This window comes from Cheilinus undulatus, linkage group 23 (assembly GCF_018320785.1).
Source record: "Cheilinus undulatus linkage group 23, ASM1832078v1, whole genome shotgun sequence".
NCBI classification, from domain to species: domain Eukaryota; kingdom Metazoa; phylum Chordata; class Actinopteri; order Labriformes; family Labridae; genus Cheilinus; species Cheilinus undulatus.
In genome coordinates this window covers 24,056,424-24,082,740 of record NC_054887.1, presented here as the reverse complement: position 1 = coordinate 24,082,740, position 26,317 = coordinate 24,056,424, and the positions used below count along the sequence as shown (strand labels likewise).

The window sequence follows — 26,317 nt, the reverse complement described above, 5'->3', positions numbered from 1 at the left end:
ACCTTTACGGGCCCCCATTTGGCTGGGTTCCAGAAAGCTCTCCCCTTTATTCTCCATAGTGGGCGGCCTTGGCTGCATGGCTAGGTGTTTGATTTTATACACCTGTGGCAACAAGTCTGATTGAAACAGCTGAAATCAGGTGTGACCAAATACTTTTGTCCACATAGTATATGCTGATAAAATTGGAATTTGGCTGCAGTTGTTGTATTTTAAGGGAAAATGAACTATGAAACAGAATCTCTTTAAACTTAAACATCATTACCTCTCATTGTATTATGATATGAGCAGAAATAACATAAGCAGAGCATCATTATAGAGACTTCAGCCTTCAAACACTCCCTGCATCACTTCTCATTATCTGTCCTCTCTCCTCTGCAGACGCAGCATGATATCGTCTGTTCCTATCGCTCCTTCTCCTCTCCCTTACACAATGTGACGGTGATAAGCAGCACGCTCCGCTTCCACTTGACATCTTCCTGAAGGTGTAAAAATGAATACAAGACAAGACAGGGAGCGTCCATATAATAATGATATCAGACAGTCAGGGGCTTTTTATCAGGGTGTGTTATCAGGTAGCAAACAAAAGGAAACCTGAGCTTTTGTGTTCTCTAACACATCATGAAGAACATGCAACTGTAATATGTGATTCTGGAGGATCAAGAAAGCTTTAAGAACCTAATGGAGCTTTTATTTTTGACTCCAGACCACTTAGTAAGGCAGGGGAACTACTCACTGCTGGTCAGACCACCAGGAAATAGGCCATATGTGTTGGAAAAAGCTTCAAAATAACTTGGATTGTATGGATTTCTATGGATTTAAGCCTCAGAAAAGGAGCAGCTGTTTGCACAATTTCAATCTTCATGTCTCCAAATGTGTGTGTCTGTGTGTGTGTGTGTGTGTGAGAGATCCAGATGGCCATCAGTGCTCTGGAGGCCGCCCAGGTTATTGAGCAGCGACATGCGGCATCACGTCAGCGCTGTCTGCTGCTCTACACTGAGCACGCTCACATCATCCTGTTTCCATTATGGGTCATGCTTTTAAAGGGTTTTATAAGTCGTGACTAATGGATTCTGTAATTGCAAATAAATCATTTTTATGGCTTTAAACATAAATAATTAACCATTAATAACCTTTAAGGTCACTGGGTGGTGATTATTGGTGCAGATTGTTGGCAAATTAAAGGAGGAGCTGACATTAAATGTCTGAGTCGTGTGTTGGACAAGTTTCAATACCCATCAGCTAAAATGCCATGAGTATCTGTGGGATGAAACTTAATTTTTCCAGAAGATATTTAATGCTCCTAATATCGCATATAAATTAAACTATCACATTTAGTGACTGCAAAAGGCCCAAACATGACTGGCATTACTTTGTGAGTCTTTTTTAAAGTAAGAGTTTCATATATAAATGTCTGATGAGAAAGTATTTGTACTTTTTTATTAAAAGAACCAAAAACTCCTGATGAAGGTCTTAAAATCTACAGTTCTGGGAAAAAAAAGTGCTTTCAGCTCTGTTTCACTGGTATAAAAATGCCTTACAATTTCAACGTCCAGGAAAAATCTACAAGTCAAAACTGAAAAAACGTGCTAGTTTACCTGCAAATACAGCTTATGGCCACAGGGGTCTCCAAATATAAGAAGAATAAGCTTCGGGATTGTTCCTTTAACTTTTGCATGATTTGACCAGGTAGAATTATTTTGTGTTAAAAAACTAGGCTAATATGGAAGTCCAAAGAAAAATGCAGTTTTCTGAGAGTCCACTTAAGGCTGGTTGTAAAATAGAAAGAATTCCCATTAGGTTCCAATCTCAAACTATAAAATAAAACATAGAAAATATATCAAATTAATATTTACAGCTGTGTACATTCATCCCTTTAATGATATCAGGGCTAAGAGTTATACACTGGCATAATTTGGGCTGTGGCTGATTTGACTGACAAGTGGACATGTTGTAATTTTCAGCCAGGTTAAAGATCCGCCTTAGCAAAAATAAGGTGAGGACAGCATTTCAAGTATGGACACCACCATTGTTGGGCCTAATCACGCCCCTTTAGAGACCAGTCAGAGGCGTCACTAATCATATGCTCTGTTTTCACAGTGAACGACACTCTTTGCCATTTCATAGCATGTACTGTAGCGGGTAAAATAAGAGACTTGTGTGCATTCTTCAGCCAAAGACAGGGATATTTATCAAAAAGTCATTCTGAGAGTTGATCCAGGTTCCATACAAACAGAGTGAACAGCCTCTCCTCCTTTAACTCCATCAATCTTTATATATTCTTCCAGCCAACCACTAATAGGTACTGAATCTTTTTCTTAAAAAACAGTCCTACTTTAGAGGTTCTTGACAGATGTCGATTGTTCTTAAAGAGCCTCAACATGTACAGCTGTCAGTTGTTTCTCTTCATTTGTTATAAATAATATCCAAATGTACAGTAATGTAGTAATACTATGTAGTATACTTGTACATCCTGCCGACAGCGCCAACCCTAACTGTAATAACATACATGTACTTTAATAAAGAGTCGCCCCCTTTCTGCAGCTATAACAGCCTCCACTCCTCTTGTAAGGCTTTCCATAAGATTTTGGAGTGTGTTTGTGGGAATTTGTGCCCATTCATTCTGTAGTGCATTTATGAAGTCAGACACTGATGTTGGACATGAAGCCCTGGCTCACAATCTCTGTTCCAGTTCATTCCAAGGATGCGGCTGTAGTCAGGGCTCTGTGCAGGCCAGTCAAGTTCTTACACACCAAACTCATCACACCATGTCTTTATTCTTGCTTCGTGCACTGGGACACAGTTGGAATAAAAAGAGCCTTCGCCAAATTCCCCATACCATTATCACTCCTGCACCAAACTTCACAGATGATAATGCAATCAGGCAGGTAACTTTCCCCCGGAATCCACCGAACCCAGACTTACTTATCTGACTGCCAAATAGAGAAGCGTGATTCGTCACTCCACAGAACATGTTTCCACTGCTCCACAGTCCAGTGTCTGTGTGTTTTACACCACTTCATACAACCCTTGCTATTGGACTTGGTGATGTGAGGCTTGCACGCAGCTGCTCAGCCATGGAAAGCCATTCAATGAAGCTTCAGCTGCACAGCTTTTGTGCTTACATTAATGCCCATGGAAGTTCAGAACTCCCCAGCTATGGAACCAGCAGAGTGTTGGCAACTTTTACAGCTGAGTTGCTGTTGCTCCTAAATGCTTCCACTTTCTAATAATATCACTTACAGTTGACTGTGAATATCAAATTGGTGGGGGGATTTCACAAACTGCCTTATTGCAACACAAGACTGCATGATTTTATATGACTGTGGCAGCGGTTCTGATTGAAACACCTGAATTCCATAATTAACAGATGTGGCCAAATACTTTTGTCCATATAGTTTACATCAGTGTTTTTCCAGTGAATTATGAAAAAATAACTAAAGTAATAAAAATGAACTCAAGGATCAGATGAAATCAAGGTCAAAAAAAGCAAAGTCATCACAACTATGCATGAAAAAATGAGTCAGAGACAAAGAGAGAACAGCCTGCAATTACAGCTCATGGCCACAGGGACCGCCAAAGACACAACACTTCAAAGCGTTACTTTCACTCCTGCATGGTGCCACTCTCTCCACCCTAGTGTAAAATAATAATGAAGCAGCTCACAAAAATTGGGTTTCATCCCTGGTGGACTGGTGTTCAGCCAAGAATTTGGAGCTGAATGTTTCCACAGCTAAAGGAAAGAAACTCATCCTCTTCAAACTGCTCAGTTTTGGATGTTAACATTTCACTCACACAAGACCATCGATGTTTTAAAAAGCATCATTCTTTGTCAGTAAGCAGAAGCCAAATAAGATGACATGTTTTATTCAGCCTCCAGGCTTTGTGATGTAATTATTTAAAGCGGTATTTTTTAAATCCACAGTGTTAAAAGTTAATTATTTCAGTACTTAAGGGAGTGTTTGGGGAATAAATAATCAGCATGATTTAATCAGTAGGGAAACAGTGAAATAGAGAAGCTGCTTGAAAGAACTCAAAACGTCACACAATATTCATGAATTAGCAGATAATCATTTTTTATGATGCATCTTAAACTTCGTTGAGATTAAAAAAGCACAAGTTTTATAAATAAAGGGGGAAATGATATAACTAATGACTCTCAGTAGTAAAAAGGGATTTCTTAATTTGTGATCATTTTTAAACACTCCAGATTCAGCTCTAATTTGATTCAGATGTTTTAAAGGATTTATATAGTTTGAGTTAGTTTGAGAGGATGATAAAATGGGTTTTGACTCCTCAGCCCGAAACATCAACTCACTCTTAAGTTGAAAGTGAGTGACCCAGAACAGATTTTTACTGATGTACAAAACAAAACAGCTCCTCAATGACTCTGCAAGCTTGAAATTCTTCTGTTAAAAGATATTTATAAGGGACTTTAGTACTCAGTTTATGAGCCTTGTACTGGTACTGGAGTCTAAATGCACACTGGTTATAAACCTGGTTATTCATATCCCTGTATACATGACATGACAAATGCTGGCACCATTAGATTAGGGCCCGCTGAAATCCTCGTCTTCTCCGTTGGTTTGATCCTGACTCACATAGCTAGATTTGGTGTGTGTGAATGTTGTTTTAAGGTTAGTGCCCTTTAGCTTGTTTGCTACAGACATGAAAAGCACAGCATTTTGATGCTTTCTTTCACCTAACCTTCCAGTTATGTTTAATTCTTTTAAGACAGTTGCTTTAGATGGCAGATCTCAGACGTCCCCCCTGCTGACCACTACAGTGAGAACACCTATGTCAGAAAGGAAAAACACCAAAAATTTCTAAATAAAATTGGATTTAGCTTCTGGTTAGGGTTAAGGTAAGGCTTAAAATACCAAAAGTTTTAAGTCAAACACCTGACCTGCAAAACATAATTTAGAAACATTTGATTAAGTTGAGCAAACGGTCTGCTTACAGGAAAAAGGCTTGTCTTCCTTGAAAACATAGTAACGCTGCTAACAAAGCTAAGGCTAACGCTGATGAAGCTATGTTAGATATGTAAGTAGCATACAGTGGGTCTCAAATCACACACTTCTGCCATCTAACAGGAAGTGACAAAAGTTTAACACCGCTGTTTTCTTCTTTAACAGCAGACCCTAACATTTGTTGGGGATTTTAATCAGAATGTGACAGCTTTTTTCACTCACTACTGAATTCACATCCCTTGTATATTGTTTTAACATTATTCACTTCAATAAAACAAACTTATTTTGTCATACATGCCTTTTATTGATTGAGATGAGCTGCATTTGCTAATAACATGTTAGCTAGCTTGTGTAAATGAAGATTAGCAAGCATGCTAGCATGCTAACAGTGCAACATCTGCTATCTTACCAATATGGCGTTCACTGAGGGTGTGACATGTCTACTGTCAACGCTCAGTTCTTATTTTTGAGTGTGCCAGTAGTATACTGCAATTAAGTATATCAGTCTAAAACACTACGCACTCTAATTATTTAGTATATAGTACAGACGTGTGAACGTATGACGTATGAAATTTGGGATGCATAGGTAGCTTACATAGCTAATGTAGCTGAAGCTAATGATGAAAAATTAGCTTATGCTACATTTGCAAAAGCTCACAATGCTAAAGCTTAAGCCAATGTTGCTACATTGTCTTATGTACATAGCTAGCATAGCTACATTAGCTCAAGCTAATGGAGTTAAAGCAAGCCACCGTTCACTTCTGACTTGTTACAGTTTTATTCATGAAATGTTGCTTAGTCTGTAATTTTGCTATGTGGTTATTTCATAAATATAGTAGCCAGACTTTGTTTATAAATAATGATTGATTTAAATAAAACATCTAAAATATTGTAATGGCTTTCAGTCTGACAGAGGAGGCATCTCACAGTAGTGATCTGCAAGAAAGAGTGTCTGATAATCTGTAGTCAGACTCCTCTGAATTCTTTCATTAGAGAAAAAAAACTCCGTTTCTCCATTGCAATAGAAGTAAGACCCTCTCATTGCCCCCATGTTGATTTTGCTGATACCTCACTTGAATGAGGCTACACCTGCACAGGTAATCAGTGGCTGTAAAAAAATGGGGTAAGCAACCACATGCAGTATCCTAATGTGTTTTCCTTGTTGTAGAAAAAATTAGGTTAATTAAAATAATTTTATGAATTTATCTTGGTTTCTGACACTGATTAACTGTTTTTTTTTTTTCATAATAGATGTGGTGGTGGGTCCAGAGGCTGACCAGAGTTGAGGCACTGGTTTAAAACCTAAATCTAAAGTCCATGTCTCTAGAAAGTGCCACTTTAATAACTTAGAGTTATATTCTCTCATAGAAGCAGAAGAAAATGTTTCTATGTCCCTAGTACTATGGAGTATTTTCCGAAGGCTGAGAATTGAAAAGAAAGAAACAAAAAGTTGTCTCTCAGTTGAGGCCGGGTGCCAGACGCCTGCTGTACGCCGGCCAACTTCTGTGCTAAATTACACAAAAGGCTTCTGCCAACCATAAAAACAGACCAATGAACCAGACGGTTTTTCTTTTCTTTTTTTTTTTTACACAAAGAAAAGTGCAGCATCATTTCCATTCTAAGATACTTTTCTAAAAGCTCCTCTCTGGAGCCGAGCTGATCAAACATTCAGGACGTGGCTTAAGAGGAGCACAGCTTCTGAGCCTTTGATAACACATCAGAGCAGACACACAGAGCACCTGAAAAGACTTCTGACAGGATCTTTTCACAATCACAGGGGGATTTCAGATCGCTATGAGAGAGAAATAACAGCCAGATCTTTAATGGTACATTTCACAGCGGTCTCACTGACACAAAGATGACACAAAAGAGCAGAGACGATACGAGACAAAGCCCAAATGAGGCTGAGAGTGTAGCTCTTTGAAATATGTACACTGCACAAGATAATGACATCAAGATGCAGTGATTTGACACTACAACACAATCATATCATAATACATGATGATATTTGACTAACTGAAGTGCAGAGTAGTGTATTTTTATGGCAATGTAGTTCCAGTTTCACCTCTTACCATGCTTCATACTTAAACTTTTACTGTCTGACTTACTAAAGCCACTACACAAAACAAATAACGGCTGTCGAGTTCTCCCGGCTAAAGAGGGAAAGGACCATCCGGACTCACATCATGCAAAAGCCAGGATCTATGATGTAGATCCTGGGGGGTGTATTAGTAGCAACATGTGCTTCCATCAAGACAACATTGTTTGGTTTCAGCAAGACAATGTCAAGTCATGCTTTGCATGAGTCTCAACAGCATGGCTTCACATTAAAGAGTGCAGGCACTAGACTGGCCTGTGTGTATCCAGAGTTGTCTTCTATTGATAAAGGAATGGTGTAATGTGAAGCACGAAATATGACAACAGAATCCCTGCTTTGTCAGACAACTCAAGATGTAAACAAGAATGGGAAAAAAAACCCTTTAAAACTTAATCAATTAATATCTACAGTCCCTGGGTGCTTGCAGAGTGTTCTTAGAAGAAATGGTGATGTAAGAGTGTCAAACATGCTCCTGTCCCAACTTTTTTGGAATGTGTTGCATGCATCAAACTCAAAATTTGTGAATATCTAAAAAGTGTTGATAATTTTAAATAATACATGTCTTGTGTCAATTTTGGTGTTGTTTGCTTTAAAATTATCAAAAATTTCAGGCATAGTGCCTAATTTGCACAAATATGTTGGCAACATCTGGAGTTTTCCTGCAGTTTTTAATTGTTAAGAAAAATAGAATTGATTGACTCAGATTTCGCGGTAATTAATTGTTTGTAGTCCTCAAATATTTCAGGCAAACTCCTGCATATTATCTTAATTGCACAAGTATGTTGGCAACTTTTAGAGTTCCCTGCAGTTTTTGACAAATAACTTAAATTTAACTCCAAGACACCCAATTTTGGGAAATTCATTGTTTTTCAGTGCTGAAAAAGTTCAAGAAAACTCTTGAAAAATTCCAAATTGCACAAATTTGTTGACAACATTTGGAGTTTCCCTGCAATTTTTGATTATAAACACAAATACAATCCTAGACACCTAATAGTGGGTAATTTTTCATTTTCAATAAGCAAAACATATAGGCAAACTTCTGCACAATGTCTACATTTCTAGAATTTATTGGCAACATCTGTAGTTTCCTGCAAGTTATAAAATTGAAAACAAATGAAATTCCTAGACACCCAATAATGGGTCATTTATTGATTTTAATGATCCAAAATTCAGGTAATTCCTGCACAATTTCTAAATTGCAAAAATATATTGCCAACATTTGGCAATTGTCTGCAAGTTTTGATGATTACAAAAAAGAATTCCTTGACACCTAGTTTTGGGTGATTTATTGTTTTTAATCACCAAAAGTTTCTGGCAGACTTCTCCACAATGTCTAAATTGCACAAATATGTTGGCAACATCTGGAGATTCCTGCAATTTTTGATTATAAACACAAATACAATCCCTAGACTCCAAATCTTGGTTAATTTATTGTTTTTAATCATCAAAAAATCAAGGCAGACTTCTGCACAATGTCTAAACTGACAAAAAATGTTGGCAACATTTGGAGTTTCTTGTCAGTTTTGGAAAATTAACACAAATTTAACTCATAGACACCCAATAATGTATTATGTTTTAATTTGAATGGTAAAAAAAATCAGGAAAACTTCTGCACAATGTTTCAGTTGTGCAGTTGTGCTGACAACATCTGACATTTGCCTGCAATTTTTGATAATTATGACATAGAATTCCTGGACACTCAATTTGGATGATTAATTGTTTGTAATTATCAAAAATTTCAGGCAAACTCACACACAATGTCTAAATTGCACAAACTTGTTGGCAACATCTGGAGTTTTCCTGCAATTTTTGATAATTAACATAAAAGAATTGATAGACTCCAAATCTCAGGCGATTTATCTTTTACAATCATCAGCAATTTCAGGCAAACTCACACACAATTTCTAAATTGCACAAATATATTGGCAACATTTGGATTTTTCCAGCAGTTTTTTTTTATTATTAACTCAAATAAATTTTCAAGACTAGCAATTTTGAGTAATATTTTTTGATTATGAGACATTTCAGGCAAACTTGCACAATCTCTAAATTGAACAAACTTGTTGGCAACATTTGGAACAGTGGGTTGAACTGTCAAGGCATTCTCTTTATAAATGCTCTGATTACTCCTTAAATCTACCAGTGATCAGTTTTGGCTCTAAAAATCTGCTCCCCTAATATGGTGGGAAAAACTGTAAACAATGTGACTCCAAAAAAATAACTCAACTTTGAACCATCAAGAAAAAAGTACAACTACTAAAACCAAAAGAATGTGCTATAAGGTCAGGGTTAGAGTCCACAATTGCAGCTTCCTTTCACAGAAATATCCTACTACAAACTCATAGATTTCATAGAAAAGTGCCTTTTTTACCATGAAATAATTTTAAAATTCAAAAAAACTTCTTTTTAAATTACTAAGGGGTAAATTTAGGTCGACTACAGCTCTGCTTCTGTCGCCCTAAATATAAAGCAGCAAAAATGAAAATACAGGAGGGAAAATAAGTTTGTTAAGTCTGACATTTATAGTCTTTTTCCCTTGTGAGCTGAAATAGTTGGCTGAGATATAAAGCTGAGCTGCGCTACTTATTTGACTGGAGGAGAATCAAGATCTGTGCACATGCAGGCAAATTATTTAGCTGCTGCAAGGAGGCGGGAGGGTTGAAGCGAAATCATTAAAAAAACAAAGAAAGAAGACGCTCATTCATTTGCATACACACTTTGTGTTCGCTCCTTTGATATTCTTTAATTTCCTTTACAAGTGTTTCTTCTTTTAATGTGCATGAAGGGTTTGAAAATGTTAGCGAGACTCTTTCAATTCCCATTACCAGGAGGAGAATTTGCATATTTCCAATTTTTTACGCTCTAAGTTAAAAGGAAAGCACAATGTAAAGCAAGGCAAGCTCTGACATTTTACCTTTTTCTGTTTCAACAACATTTATAATGCCTGAGCTCAGGATTTTGGCTTATTTAGCAAAAGCCTATGCATGAGGACACACAAGGTACTGAATCTATAAATATTAGGGCTTTGGATTAAAATATACCTCAAATAAAGCCGCTTTCTTTGTGCTGATCAGCCCTATAGCTGCAGGGAAATGTAGGCATTCATACTGATACTAATGAAGCTCAGAATTCAGTTCTCTTTCTTTTTCAATGGTGAGAAGAAGTCTTAAACTGGCATCTGGGTCAACCATCTTTACAGAACGATCTTATTCTTTCTGTTCTATCCTGTTATTCTAACAGCTGCAGACTTGTGTTGTTAGGATTTTGTAAAACTTTGTAGAAATATCATCTTCCCAGTCTCATTGTGAGGTCTCAGTAAAGCTTTTCCAACAAGACATTTGTGTACCTTTTCATTTTTTTAATCTTACAACAGCAGAGAAGTTTTTTTTCATTGTTCAGTCTGAGGTCGCATGTGTCTCCGAGGCCTTTGTCGCTACACCTACGCTTCAGACAGTTACGTAATGTTTTACCAGCCCTGTAATAACAGCAGAAATTCTTCACATAAAGGGTTTCAATGGGAAAAAATCCATTACAACTGGGCACTGTGGCCAGATTACTTAGGCAGCTTGACCTGAAAAGCACTGGCAACGTCACAAACATGTACTTCAACTTTATTTTGAAGTCTGACTCCTGATATTTTATCACAATTTATGTTTTACTGAATAATTTAACATCAATGCAATCACAACAAAGCTCACACAGGTGTCTACCAGATTATATGATCCAAAGAGCAAAAGAACATCAAACTCCTCCACAGTGTCTAAATTGCTCAAATATATTGGCAACGTTTGGAGTTCACCTGTAGTTTTTGATAATTACAAAGAGAATTCCCAGTTACTAGATTCTGTGAAATCTATTGTTTTCAATCATCAAAAATTTTAGGCCTACTCCTACACAATGTCTACATTGCACAAATATGCTGGCAACATCTGGAGTTTTTGATTCTTAACACAAATAAAGTTCCTAGATACCCAATTTTGGGTGATTTATTGTTTTCAATCATCAAAAAATTGAAGGCAAATTTCTGAAAAATGTCTAAATTGCTCAACTATGTTGGCAATATCTGGAGCTTTTCTGCATTTATTTGTTGATTTATGATTTACAAAAAATAAAGTCATAGACACCTAGGGTAATTAATTTACCTTTGCTAGAGTTTCCTGGCATTTTAAATAATAGCCATAAATACCAGATCTTTATTTTTGGTGATTACTTGTTTTTAAACATAAAAATCTCAGGCAAACTCCTGCACATGCTCTTAATTGCTCAATTATGTTGGCAACAGCTGTATTTTCCTGTGTTTTTTGATTATTAACAGAACTAGAATTGATAGACTCCCATTCTGTTTTATTTTCATCCTCAAATATTTCAGGCAAACTTCTGCACATTGTCTTAATTGCCCAAATGTGTTGGCAACATTTAGACTTTACCTGCCGTTTTTGATAATTAGCATATATTTCACACCAAGACACCCAATTTTGGGTATTTTAATGTTTTTAATTGCCAAAAATTGCAGGCTAACTCTTGCACAATGTCTAGATTGCACAACTATATTGGCAACATCTGGAGTTTTCATTTAGTTTTTGATAATTAACACAAATTAAATTCCCAGATGTTGTTTTGTATTATTTATTGTTATTAATCATCAAAAATTTCAGGCAAACTCCAACACATTGTCTAAATTGCACAATTATGTTGGTAACATCAAGAGTTTTCATGCAATTTTTGAAAGATAACGCCAGTTAAATTCCCAGTTAGTCAATATTTGGTCATTTGTTTTTTTTAATTATCAAAAGTTTCAGGCAAACTCCTGCACAATGTCTAAATTGCAAATTTATGTTGGCAACATCTGAATTTTCCCTTCAAGTTTTGAAAATCAACACAAATGAAGCTCCAAGACACTAAAGTTTAGATAACTTAATTTTCTCATCACCAGAAATTGCAGCCAAACTCCTGCACAATGTCTAAATTAGGCAAACATGTTGGCAACATCTGGAGTTCTCCTTTTTTCTTTTATTAGCACAAAAAGAACTCCAAGACACAGAATTTTGGATAATTCATTGTTTTTGATTGTCAAATATTTCAGGCAAACTCCAACACAATGTGTGAATTGCACAAATATGTTGGCAACATCTGGAGTTTACCTGGAATTTTTGATAATTAACACAAATACTTTTTCTAGCCATCTAATTTGGTCAGTTTTTGTTTTGCTTTGTTTCCAATCATAAAAATATCAGGCAAACTCCTATGCAATGTCTCAATTGCGCAAACATGTTGGCAACACAGCATTTTCCTGCAATTTGATTATCAACACAAATTATCAACACAAGAACAAGATACTTGTTCTTGGGCTATTTTTTTTTTTTATTATCAATCCATTCTGGCAAACTCCTACACAATGTATGGTTGTACAATTATGTTGGCAACATTTAGAAAGGGGGGTGGAACTGGCATGGAGTGTTTCCTTCACTTCTATCTCAGCCATTTTACAGATATTGCTTATGTATTTCTTCTATGTTGATGTGTCCCTTTGTCAAAAAATGACTGATGATCACTAAGTTTTAGTACTTTTTGATACCATGAATCAGTAAAATAATGGAGATATTGTCTTGAAACGCAACCTGTTAAGAGGCCATTGTTTTTTGTTTAATTTAGACAGCATACCAGAGTTTATTACTTTGATATTCTGACGATTTATTTTCTTTACCTAAAAAAATCGAGCTCTGATTTTTGGTCCACATTGCCCAGCCCTATTGAGCCCCACGTGTAGTCCAGGGGTCCTACCTGCAGCCAGCTGCATCCAGCCGCAGATCTTGTAAACGGTCCCGGTGCTGCAGAAGAAGAAGAGCGCGAAGCAGCCGATGCAGGTGAGCACCAGCACCGTGGACATGCCGATGAAGAAGGAGGCGGCCTTGAACGCACCGGAGGGGATGGCGCTGAACTCGGTGAAGCTGCCCTGGCAGGTCAAGTCCCGGGACAGCCCGTTACCGATGCAGTAGTGGAACAGACCGAAGTAGCCAGCCTGCGGGGTGTCCACGCCATCCCCGATCCAGTACGGCTGGATGAAGCACACCACGTTAACGATGGCGAAGAGGATGGTGAAGATGGCCCACAGGACGCCGATGGCGCGGGAGTTGCGGACGTAGTTGGTCTGGTAGATCTTGGCAGCCTCCGAGGCGGGGAGCATGGTGGTGGTCGTGCTGGGGGCCCCGGGGACCATCATAAGGGCTCTCCGTAAAGGTAGGTCTGCTCAGCACTCCGGATCAGTGAACCTGGACTAAAACATCTGCAGCATCTGATCCGGATAAGGCACAACCACAGTGTAGTAGAACTTCTCACCACTCTTCTCTGTTTATAGTCTTATATTTTCGGTGTATTTCTCTTTCTATAGATGGACTATATTGTCACAGTTGCACCTGCAGCATCACTGCACTCTCGCATCCATGACAAGGTCAGATTTTATGATTTCTTTGTTTTCAGACATCACTCTGCAAAAGCGAAACGTGCGCTCCGTATAAACAAGCCTCAGCAATCCGATCTCCATTAAGTAATTCTCGATTTATTCATCAACATCTGGCCGCATATTTTACAGATCTATTTGGAAATGTCCCTACCCGAGTTGCGTCCCAAAGGCGGAGATTGTTATTCCGAGAAAGAGCCTCGTCTTTCAGTGATTCATGGGGTGAGATCTCGCCGAAATGCTCCGTCTGTGCTCGACGCCAACTGAACCACAACCGCAGCTGAGCTCATTCTGAATCGGAGTGAGAGGATAGCCTTGGATATTACAGGGCCAGCCCACATCCCTTAATCCCAAGCTGACGCGTTACTCTAGTAACACGCGCGAAATCTTAAATTGTCACGATTAAAAGAACACACAAAGGCATCCAAAGAGGCTGGTCATCATTAGAAAAAGCAACCACAGTATTCAGTGTACAATACAATACATTAGGCGTGCAGTTCCCCCAAAATAGGCGTTTTTCCAGCTATAATCATCATAAAACACATCATAATGATTTCATTTTTTTCTAGATTTTAGCTGTTTCATGATTATTATCATTGTTACAAATGCAGTTCCATATTTTAAAATTATTGTTATGTTTAATAATTACACAAGACTGAGAATTATGCAGCATTTTGAAAGGAATTCCCTTAATTCATAACTAAAAGACATGCATTGTGTGTCGCGTCCAAGTAAAAACATGCGTACAATTGTACATATTTGTCTTTGTAACGTGTATAAAAATATCTTGGGTCATATTTTTCCTTTTCTTGCCTTTTCTTCTCTGCAAAAACTAGTCTTAAATTTAAAACTCCATTACCCATGATCCCACTGGTCATTTGCGATTGGTCGATGACCCAAGAGCGTAATTTGACGTAATCTGAAGGCGCGCGAAACTTCTCTGAGCTTTTCGCCGTAACTACTCGACCTTAACTTATATTTTTCTTGCGTTTAAAGTTTTTCAGACATTTTTTTCGAGACATGGATATTCATAAACTACCTTGTCGTGCTCACAGTTAATAGCCTTCCTCATTTCTTGCTTTTTTATAGCAAACCGGAGCTCGTGTCTCGTGGATGCTCTGTTACAGAACGTTAGGCTAACCGTTTAACTACTTTTATGTAGCACTGTCCTGTTACTGCGTAGTGAACGCGGTGTTGTGTTTGTTTTTGTCAGTGCAACGATGACAGCGCTGCTACAACATTCAGGATATGAGGAGGAGAAGCTCCAGAGGGTCGCAGAGAAGCTGCCCTGCAGGGAGGTCCAGGCTGGAATGCTGCTGTCACTCATGGGACAGGTATTTAAACCAGTGTCAAATAGCATGTAGCTTCAGTTAGCACGATGTTAGCAGCAGACGTCTGTCCTGTGTTTTCTCAAGTATGCAGCTACTTGTGACATTTTAGCTATGATTAAAATTTTGAATCTTTTCCACTGTAAAACAAAAACCTGTACAGTGTTAAAGTAGTGCCAAAGTGGTCCTAATGCATTGTATCTACATGGTGTTTTAAACGGTTTTCCCCACAGCTTGCCAATGAGCTTCATGAAAAGCACAATAAACCAGTTCATAATCACAACAAAATAATTAAAAGTATGTCCACATTGGCATCGATTTCTTGTCAAAGCATGGGGTGTTAAAACTGTGGCCCTAGGCCATTTCTTGCGTCATAAGTGTCATATTTAAGAGCATTAAATATTTTGTGCACAATTCCTACAATCTCAAGCAGGAATTCAGGAATTCTTAACCAGAGAAACATTGGTTTAAAGACCAGTTGCATCACTACTCATAAGACACTGTGTCAAACTATCCCAACATACAACAAACACTTGATAGCAGCTCTGATACTGGGACGAAGAAAGCGGGATCCTTTGGTCAACTAGGTCTGCTCAAGTCTGATCATGAAGTTGGAAGAAACAAGCAAAAAAAGGGGTGCAATTTATGTTATTTATCATCATAAAATCAAAAACCCTTCTGTTAAGTTACCTTTCTTTATCTGCCCCAGTGACTGGTTGGTTGAATAAATTCACCATACCCTGCTGAAGATTACCAGCTTTTTGGCTGGTGGCGGGTGTTAATTTGGTGCTACGTTGTTCAATCTGTAAACAAATATTTTGACAAGAACAATTTGTTGATGTGTTTTTTCATGAATCAATTAAGACCATTGGGTAGGTAGTAAACTTGCTGACAAGCAAAACGCCCTGACAAAAATAAAAAGAGTTACTGTAGCCAGTAGCAGTTTGAAGAAATGCCAAAATCATATTGAGGCTTTTTTCTTTTTTCTTTTTTCTTTTTAACAGCCACATCAGCACAGCTACCCCTCCATCTTCATTTATGGCCATCGGGCTTCAGGGAAGAGTCATGTGATGCAGGTTTTGCTGAAGGAACTCCAGGTAAGAGAGAGAGAGACACTTGCTTTTATTGATTTATCATTGAATTTTTAAAAGTATAAAATCAACTGGTCTTCAGTTAAACTTTTAAAAAACAACAAACAGAAATAGGAGTAAGCTCAGTCTTGTATCTCCTCAATCTTAGCTGGGGGAACCCAAGTGTCAGATTTCGAAACAAATGATTACCTTTAACTGACATTTACCTGCATGTTTATCCAAATGTTAACCAGATTCAAACACATAAAGATATGAACTTGTAACTATGTTAACTGATACTCAAAATGTCTGTATTCAGATGTCCTAATATGAATAAAGGATCTCATCTCTTGTAAGTTTCCAGATGATAAATATCCCAGCAGCCCTCTTGACAGCGTATTACTAATTGCCTCTGCCAAGGAGGTTATGTGATTGGGTGGGTTTGTTAGTTTGTTTGTTTGTTAGCAACATAACTCAAAAAGTTATGGATGGATTTTGATGAAATTTTCAGGAAATGTCAGAAACGGCATAAGGAAGAACTAATTAGATTTTGGGAGTGATCTGGATCACCGTCTGGATCCAGGAATTTTTTTAAAGGATTCTGTACTGTTGGGAGATAGGGTTAATGGCAGAGGTCTGCGCTCTCCGAGTGCTTTCTAGTTCTTAATACCACAAAAATGTTTCCCTTTTTAACCAAGACTTCAGTCCCTGGTCCATATAAAATCACCAGTACACAGGAGAAGGACCTCAAAATTCAGTTTAGTCAGGAAAATGTTTATAAGTATTTCATTGTGATATAAATTCTCCACATGCAATTGGTTTAAAGAAAGTTGGTATTGAATACTTCATAGGATATAACGTACACTTCAGTTTCCCACTAAATGCAGTTCTGACATATCTTCCATGTGTGAAAAAAAATGTCAGATGGAGGTGGAAGTGCCCTGTGACATTCCCGCAACAAGGTTTTAATCCCAACCTTCCTGCTCGATGGTGCATTTTTTTCCCAATGGATTAAGCGATTTAGTGACTCACTAAATCTTGTGCAACCATGTTTTCATTTACTATGTATGAATGATCAATGTCATTGCATACTGTCCCTTGATAAATAAATAAACTAAACTAAACCAGAAGATAGCACAGTGGTAGAGAGAAATATACAAGATTTTCCCAGTGAAAGCCTCTCTGCCACACCAAATGAAACAAATATGTAATGTTTTGAAATTTGGTGGCCTCTCCCAGTTCTTTTACCATTTGAAATGACAGAGTTAACACAGATGGGTGGACCAACTTTTAATGTGAATCTCATAGAATTATTTTTCCCTTCTCCTGATTTTTTAAATGAAATCTTCTACCCAATTTTTCATCTACAAAAACTAAGGAATAATGGTACAATAACAGAATCCTGTTGAGATCTTTTCATGTTTTACTCTAGTTTTGAATCATATATTGTGAAAAGTTGTTTAGGGGTTGACTGATTAGTATTAATGATTTTTTGGGGGGTTATCTTCATTTTGTTTTTACCAATAGTCAATAAAATGAATCAATCAAAAAAGTGCGCTACTTTGGCGTCACTGCAAGGTGTGTCTCGTCTTCTGGCTCTGTTTTCACAATCCACAGTTTGACCCTAATGTCCTGCATACAACACGATCTGACTGACGAATTTCAGTCAGCGTGAGTGCCACTGACACAGTGAGCTTATGGAATGACTTCCGGTTTTCCTGCTGCTACTGAATTGCCTCTCATGCTGATAGAGTAAAGGCTAAATTTGTCATTTTCCTTTATTTTTTGGGTTATGCAATATTACTTTTGCCCATATTCTACGTCACAATAAATGCCTATCAGTTCCGAATGTCAGTATCGGTCTCATGAACAACTGATAATTGGTATCAGCCCTGAAAAAAAACAATAATATCAGTCAACCCCCGATGTTGTTCCATGGCTTAGAGTCTTGGCTGTCTTTTCATTATCTTCTTGTTTTGTGGTCTTTTGTTTAAATGAACTTTGAAAAGTAAAATTTACTTTGAAAAATAAAATAAAGGCAGCATCCCTCAGCAACCTCAATGTTATATGATATTACACTCATTCTAGTTTGAATTTTTTGTCAAATTTCTTTAAAAAAGCTCTTCATAATGTCCAAGCATGCCAAAGGATGTCATTAAACACTTGTGTGCCAACCCAAAGTCTGCGCTGAAACTTTAGGATTCCTTATGAACCCTCACTTAAAACAGAAAAACCCTACCCTATCAATAACCCTATCAATACCCTCTGGTCAAGTCCCGCTTTATAAACAAATCCTCCTGTTTCCCAACAAATTAGTTTTTTTATATCCTGCACTCTTTCCTGTACCCTCTGCTCTTTAGACACCTGTCTACTCTTAAATCCCTGCACCAACCTGCGGACTTTTGAAGGCAGGGCTTTCAGTGTTTCAGCCCCCATCCTCTCCTTAGAAATATCTGCTTTATCCTTGGTTAAATTTCTAATGTCAAGTGCCCTTGGGTCCCTTGAAAGATGTAATATAAATTCCAGCTGTTATTGAGAATCTGGAACCAGCAAAAGTAGAGCAGTTTGTTTGGAAAGGATTACTTGATCAAACTATTGACATGGCTACAGCGCTATAACTCACTTAAATTGGTGTTGATTTAACCTCCCATTGCTTTTTTGTCATATTTAACACTGAATCATATCAAAGCAATGTAACACAATACTCTTTAAAGTGGATTTTTTTTGTTCAGTGTGCAGTGTAAACAAAAAAAAGGGGGCCACTAAAATATGTGTATCAACTCATCAGATCTCACACTGAATGTCTTTCATCCTCCTCTCTGCAGCTGCCTCACGCCACGGTCAGCTGTGTCGAGTGTGTTTCTGTTGCGTTGCTGTTCGAACAAGTGCTGCTGTCCTTCTTTGGCTGCGATGCCGCCTCGCTGCTTCCCCGCAGTCCCTCCCTGTCTGACTTTGTACGCATCTACAGACAGCAGTGCTCCCTGTCTCCTGCCAAGGAGACGCGATACATTGTGAGTGCCGTGCAATTTTTTTTACACTCAGCTGGAAAAAAAACGCTCCTTACTTGGCACAGCAAATCCGTGACACATTAGATTATTTATTCTTTGGATGTGACACAGAAGTATTTGTATGACGATGTGATTAGTAGTGATAACATATGTAAATAGATGCTAAACAAAGCTCAAGATGCATTAGCATGAAGAAAATAAGTTTGATCCCTAGCCAACACAGGAGCAGGTTTAAGCTGGTATTTAGCTTCACAATTTCAGCATATTAAATGGTAATATCCCACGACAAAACGGTGATTCAATTCCTCAAGATATCTATGCAATGTGTATTTATTATTTATGCATTCATTCTTTTATTTATTTAGTTATGTATTTTAATTTTGAGGTTATGGAAAAAGCTGAGCTTCTGAGAGACACTGATGCCAATCTCCTTCCTGCTCTCCTGCGCCTTCAGGAATTGGTGAGAAAGCACAGCACACTCTTCACTATGCCATCTATTAAGTCAGCCTCTTTATATGTAGTTGCACTGTGTGGATGATGAAGAAGAGCTGCAAGAGCTTCTTTTGTAACAAACAACCCTGGACTTACTGTGTGGAACTCTTTCATAATTCTGTTATGAAAGAACGAGGACTGATACTCTAAGAGTTTTAATTAAAACATCAAAAAGACAGAGAGGACATCTTGACACTTGTATTTTAAATATTTATTTTCTGTGGATATGGGGGAATAAAAGAATTCAAGGCTGTTACAGATTTGCTCTCTGCTTTTCGAAGAGTCAGCTTTACACAAAACATATAAAGCATTGGATATAAATACATAAAACTCACAAATTCAAGGAGACTGTACTGTTGGTAGCCATGGAGACCTACTCCCATTGACCTGCTTACACCAGCGTTGTACAACACCACTATTACATGATTTTTCTATTAGTGCAGGGCAAGTTTTGGTTTCAATTTTGGCATCCGGTTATCATGAAAACAAGAAAACAAAGTAAAAAAAAAAAAAAAAAAAAAAACACTATGATGCACTTCATCACAGATGCAATTCAGTTGTCAAGAATGTTTCATTTCAATCATGCAGATGATGCATATGTTGTAAAATCACCTCAGCGTTGATATCCATCAAAATAATTGTGACTGCAAATTTTCCTGGCCCTCATATCTGGACACATCTCCATCCTTTTAAGGTCGAGGACAACGTCACCGTCATCCTGCTCAGTGAAATCGTCTGGGACAAGTTCAGACCAAACACAGGCTGTTTCGAGCCTCTTCTGCTCCATTTCCCTGACTACAGTAAAGGTAAAAACGTCCACACACATGCTACATCAGCCTGTTATATGAATAACTCTCACCACACTACATGATGTCGACACGTCCTTTTTGGATGTGCTGTGAGACGGGAAATTGTACTTGTGATTTTGTTCCAACACTTTAGGCAGCGTCTGTGGAGGAATATTGCTTTATAAAATGCTGTATAAATTCAGCATGTAGAGGGTGTGAATCACTGTAGTCGATGTGTGAAAATCTGTTGCTAATCTTAGATAAGCATGGCTTAATTTATGGGATTCTGACCTAAGTTTTTTGTGTATGTGTTATTATGTGTGTCTGCCTACTTGTAGGAGAGCTGCATCAGATTTTATCCCAGGACAAACATCCCTCATATTCTGCCGAGTTTTACTCGTCTTACATCAACATCCTGCTGGGAGTCTTTTACTCTGTGTGTCGGGACCTCAGAGAGCTGCGCCACCTGGTCAGACACTCATAAATACACTCTCCATAAATAAGATTATTTATCGTTTGATATGTTTCAGTCTTTCGTCATTTATTTCTATCTTTGAATAGGCTGCCCTCAACTTTTCAAAGTTCTGTGAGCCGCTAGCAGAAGGAAAAGGTAAATCATTCAGAGCTTTATTCACTTATCAGATCAAGAATTATTTCAACCTTTTGTGTTTGGAAGCCCATCAGATGTTTGAACTTATCATAATGTATTATTTGGGCTGCTTGTAGACAAAGATAACACGATGTAAACAACACTTTCATTCTGTTTCCATGTAATGTTACGGTAAGGTTGGGTGACTTTATTTGTACCCATAGATAGATCTGAGGAATTCTGCCTCCTTATACACACAAACTCAGCAGCACAAAACAAGACACAATAAATGATGTGATGATCATGCTCAGTACTAAAAAGATAACCTTTTTTAAAACAAGAGAAAAAAAAAGCCGTCAATAAATGGAAACAAGGTTAACACAGTAGGCATTACCAGTGAGATCTATCCCTATTATCTATAATGCAGCAGGCCACAAGGAGACAGGCCTGCCCACAGAACAGGCTGGGCCACTGAAAATCCCAGAGAAGGGGCCCTCCCTGGTTGTGATTGAGTACCAATACTAACTAATTTTTGACACTTTTAAACTCCCTTCCTCTATGTCATCTGACATTTTATGCAACATTTTTGCATTTTTAAACCATTTTTGCTACTTTTTGCACATTTCCCACTTTTTAACCTTTTTTTTTTAAACTTTCCTGCCAATTATTGCCCCTATGTGCCACTCTTTTACCCATTTTCACTACTTTTCCAGGCTATTTTTGCTATATTTTTGCCACCTTTAACCAATTTTTGATACTTTTTGCCCCTGTTTCCATCCTTTACCATTTTTTGCCACTTTTTCACCACTTTTCCTGCCAATTTTTGTCCCTTTGTGCCACTCTTCTATCCATTTTTTGCTGCTTTTCATCTGCTTTTGACACTCTGACCCCTTTTCAACACTTTATCCGGCCATTTTTGCAACATTTCTGCCAGTCTTAACCCATTTAAAAAATATATTTAGTAATAATGACTGACAAGTGAATTTGTACAAAAACAGATCAAATGTAAAGTAATTCTAAAACGATTTCAACGTTGATTGTTTTGGGATGAATTAAGAGCTGTAGACATGTAAAGCCAAAAGATACTCTTAAAACATCTTCTTTTCTGATTTTAATGATCTTCTGGGGGCCGGGAAGGAAGCTTTGGAGGGCCTGATATGGCTCTCAGGCTGCCAGTTGATGATCAGTGTTCTAGAGTTACATAGTCAATTTAAAAAGCTATCTTTATTAACTTCTAGTAGTTGTTAACAGGGGCTATCATATTATATCACATTTTTGATGGAGTAAATGCCTGTTTTTTTTATTTTACTGCTGACTATATTTTTACTCAAATCCCTGCCTGCTCAAGGTATTTGTGGTAGGGTTGTCATAATTTTAGATTCTTTTTCGATAGCATGTGTTAAAAACAGTACGATTGCTGTTATTTTAATGATTGATGGTATTGAGAACTTCCAAAACTAACAATTGAATAAAACACGCTGCACCTGTTTCATAATGCAGGTGTGTGTAGGAGAGGAAAAAGTTGAGCAAAAGAAAAAATGAGCATTGTTTAAATGCACAAGTATGATGGACAGTTGACAGGAATTTGCCTGCAGTTTTCTGCTACTGAAAACTTACAGAAAGATTATTTGACTTTGGGAGCCTGGACTTTGCCGTGTTAAAACATGTTGTTTGAGTTTTACTAGAATCATGTTAAAGTCAAAAAATGACCTAAAATGGAATATCTATATGCTGTCTCTTCCCCATGTTATTACTATTTCCTTGTGCACACATGAAGTGACATAATGGCCTTTTTCAATAGTATATTTCTGTTTCATCTCTACAGTGAAAGAGACGGACACACACAAGCTGTGGAGAAACATCGAGCCTCATCTGAAGAAAGCCATGCAGACTGTTTACCTGCGAGAAGTGTCCAGGTGTGTTTTTCACATCACTCTACTAATGAACCATGCTACCACTGATCTAACCAGAGTGTTTGCTGTGATTTCCTCTCATTACTGGCTATCTTCTCTCCCTCTTCATGCTCTTCAGTCTTCAGTGGGAGCAGATGCAGCAAATGGAGGAGAAGGAGACTGGAACTGTGAGAGGTACCGACACACACTGAGCGCTGCTGCTGAGTGACGTAACACGAATGCAGAGCAGATGTTAAGCTGAGAAACTGCTAATAGGGTGCAGTGAGACTTTATTTATGCAGAGTTTGAACATCATATTCTGGTGGCATATGCTGTAGAAGTATAAAAAAATCTCAAAGACACATTTTAGTTTTCTGGATATATAAATAAAATGCATCTAACTTTGCATTTATTTCCCTCAAGGTTTATCGGCTCACACTCATGTAGAACTTCCTTATTACTCCAAGTTCCTGCTGATTGCTGCCTACCTGGCATCCTACAACCCTGCCCGCACAGATAAACGCTTCTTTCTTAAGGTAGAGGATTTAAGTCATAAAAGATTTTAAAAAAGTCTCTTGAAATATGCTCCTGATTTTTTAAATCCAGATTAAAGCTGTAAAGATGAAGGGTATCCTACATTCGACAGGCTGCTAATCCCTTTGGAAGTCTTTCCTCCATACAAACTAAATTTTCCTGACTTGTGTGAATTAATCTGTCCCACTGTTTCCTCCCAACAGCACCACGGCAAAATTAGAAAAACAAACTTCTTAAAGAAAAATGAAAAGGTGATTATCTTAATACAGCACTGGCTTGGATTCCTGTGAGTTTTAATCGCAACCTGTTAGTGTAACACCAGTCTTCCACATCTTTTTTAGACGAGTAACCATCTTCTTGGACCAAAGCCCTTTCCTCTGGACCGCCTACTCGCAATTTTCTACAGTGTGGTGGACAGCAGAGTTGCCCCCACAGCCAGCATCTTCTCCCAGGTCTGTGTCCAGTTCAAAACACTTCACATTTAGATTGTAGCATAGCTTTTATAAAAATTCAAACATTAAGCAAATTCAAACAAGCTGTTTAGCTTTCACTGTATGCTCCGGGTCATTGTCTTGCTGGAAAATAAATCGTCTCCCAATCTGTAGTTCTCCTGCAGACTGGACAAGATTGTCCCCTATATTTTGCTGCATTCATTTTATCCTCTACCTTTACAAGCCTTTCAGGGCCAGCTGGTGAGAAGCATCCCCACAGCATGATGCTTCCACCTCTGTGCTTCACAGTGGGGATGGTGTATTTGTGGTGATGTGGAGTGTCGGTGTCTGCTAAACACAGCGTCTTGTCTGATAGCTGAAAAACACCACTTTGGTCTCATCAGACTAAATAACTTTCTCCGACTTGACTTTTGGCAAACTCTATTTGAGATTTAGTGATTTTCCTTCAACAGTGTCTTTCTCTTTGCCACTCTCTTGTAAACCTTTGACTGGCTAAGAACCTGGGCAACAGCTGGTGTATGCAGATTCTCCCCCATCTCAGCTGCTGAAGCCTGTGACTCCTTCAGAGTAGTCATAGGTGCCTTGGTGGCCCTTCTCTCTGGAGTGTTCTTTTGTCTTTGTGGTGTAATGGTAGCCAGGAATACTGATTAACCAGTGACTGGACTTTCCAGACACAGGTATCTTTATACTACAATCACTTGAGACATGGTTTGATTTATAAAATGAATAAAAGGGCAAAACATCTAAGGGGGTTCATACGTTTAAAGGCACTGTACCTGGAGCTTGCATGTGTAGTGCCTGGCTCTTTTGGGCCTGGAAGGACTTTTTAGTAGAATCAGTAAGAAAAAGAAAGTTTGTGTGCTTGTGTAGCTGGCAATGGCTCAGAGGAAGCAGAAATCACTGATCAGCCTTCCTGAGGTGATGTGGGACCAGTGTGATGAAACACCAGTGAAGGAGGTTCCTACTTAACAACCTCAGTGATGTCTTGGCTTCTCATTGGGGCTGCACGGTTGACTTGTGAGGGCCAATTAGAAGGGTTTAATTGGGTTCAAGGGTCTCATGTAACTGCGCTGGTTTGAGTTGTGTCATCATATGGATCGAGATGAAAGAATTTGTCTACTTTTCAGTTCATTTGTTCCCTCAATTAAAAATCCAAACAAGTTTATGGTCTTAATCTCCAGTTTCAAGCCTTCCTCTGAACAGCACAATGTTGATTCTGTGACTTGTGTAGTAAAACTGACAATCACGCTGTGTATGTTTTAGTTCTGTTTTGACAGCATGTGGGCAGACTGGCGTCACACATCTGACACATCGCTTGGAGTAAAGAGTGTGAAAATGTACAATTCTTCTGTTTTGATGGTTAAATTACTGTTAAGAATTTGTTGACAGACAGTTTGTGATGAAGAGACCAGTAAAATAAATGACAACTAACACAGTCTGTTAAAGAGAGCAGACTTTTTGCACTTAAACTTTTTAAAGAGGTTTCATGCAGACTTTCTGTTGCCATAATCATGACTAAAACTGAGCCCTGTTGGGGTTTCATTTACTTCTGCAGTTCTCTCTATCTTTCTTCATTCTTCTGACTTCCAAAGTTGGCTGTAGGAGCTCCTCCAGCTCTTACAAAATACAAAAAAATAATTGAATTTCATGCTGTATTTCTAATTTTCCAGATAAGCACATTAAATAAAATGTCCACTTTAATGAAGTGGGGATTTAAAGGATCATTTTTCGCATTTCTAGGTGCAATGGGATACTCTGCTTATACATGAGGGTTTTCAACCCATACGGTCATGATTTTATTTGGGGCAAATTTGTCCATCTATTTATGGCCCTGAGCATGAAATGGTGCGAGGAAATTAAACTCAGCCCATATCTCTGCTACAAGCTTTCATCTTTTAGTGCCTCGACATCAAAGTAAAGAAACACTGTGTTTAAAAAGTGGAAACCAGGGTCATTTTAGTTTCCCTCTATGTTTTTTTAGATCTCCTCTCTGGTGACCTTACAGCTGCTGACTCAGGTCAGTCACGATGACCAGCTCGATGCCCCGAAGTACAAATGTGCCGTGTCTATGGACTTCATCTGCGCCATATCCAGGTGTGTGTGCATGAATGCTGTTACACATGACTGAAACTGGCTACAGAATCATTCAAGGGGATTGACCTTTGGAGTGTTATTCACAAAGGATGTTTTGTTTTTTATCTTCCAGGACGGTGAATTTTGACATTGTCAAATACCTGTATGACTTCCTGTGAGCCTGCTGGGAAAAAAGAAGAAATGAGACACAGTGACAGTAAGACAAAGTGTGTCAAGCAAAAGAGGAGCTTAAATTATTGTTGGGAATTTTGTGGAAGACAGCAAATCAATCATACTGCTGCCCCCTTGTGGTTGATTGTCTTTGTGAATTGAAATGTAAGAAAACTTCACTTGAAACTTGTAATAATTGCATTTGTATAAATAAAGCCATGTTGCCAATGTCGCTTTATGTTTTAGGCCTCTTTAATAGTGCCCGTGTTGTGATCTAATTAAAGAGTATTCAAAGATTATGAGAGGCAAAAAGAGCCTGTATAATTAAGTTAATTCTGCAAGATTTGGCATTTTTGCATGACTTCCAGCAACTTTGGCAGCATGCAGGTGAATCATCA

General features: G+C 38.1%; 2 protein-coding genes across 2 annotated transcripts in view; one reads left to right on the top strand and one right to left on the bottom strand.

Annotated features, from left to right (window-relative positions):
- lhfpl3 (LHFPL tetraspan subfamily member 3) overlaps nucleotides 1–13,499 on the bottom strand; it is a 54,754-nt gene extending 41,255 nt beyond the window's left edge. Inside the window, exon 1 of the mRNA XM_041780310.1 lies at nucleotides 12,847–13,499. Coding sequence (XP_041636244.1) covers nucleotides 12,847–13,285 — 439 coding nt within the window. The 5' untranslated portion in view covers nucleotides 13,286–13,499. The remainder of the gene's footprint in view (nucleotides 1–12,846) is intronic.
- Nucleotides 13,491–26,151, top strand: orc5 (origin recognition complex, subunit 5). Its single transcript, XM_041780309.1, has 15 exons — nucleotides 13,491–13,513; nucleotides 14,736–14,856; nucleotides 15,855–15,947; nucleotides 18,746–18,931; nucleotides 19,314–19,388; nucleotides 20,115–20,226; nucleotides 20,547–20,677; nucleotides 20,770–20,818; nucleotides 22,623–22,713; nucleotides 22,829–22,884; nucleotides 23,113–23,225; nucleotides 23,427–23,474; nucleotides 23,565–23,675; nucleotides 25,657–25,769; nucleotides 25,882–26,151. Exons 1-15 carry the CDS (start codon nucleotides 13,506–13,508, stop codon nucleotides 25,925–25,927), a joined length of 1,353 nt encoding a protein of 450 aa, XP_041636243.1. The 5' UTR covers nucleotides 13,491–13,505; the 3' UTR covers nucleotides 25,928–26,151.
- Nucleotides 26,152–26,317: the final 166 nt, after the last annotated feature.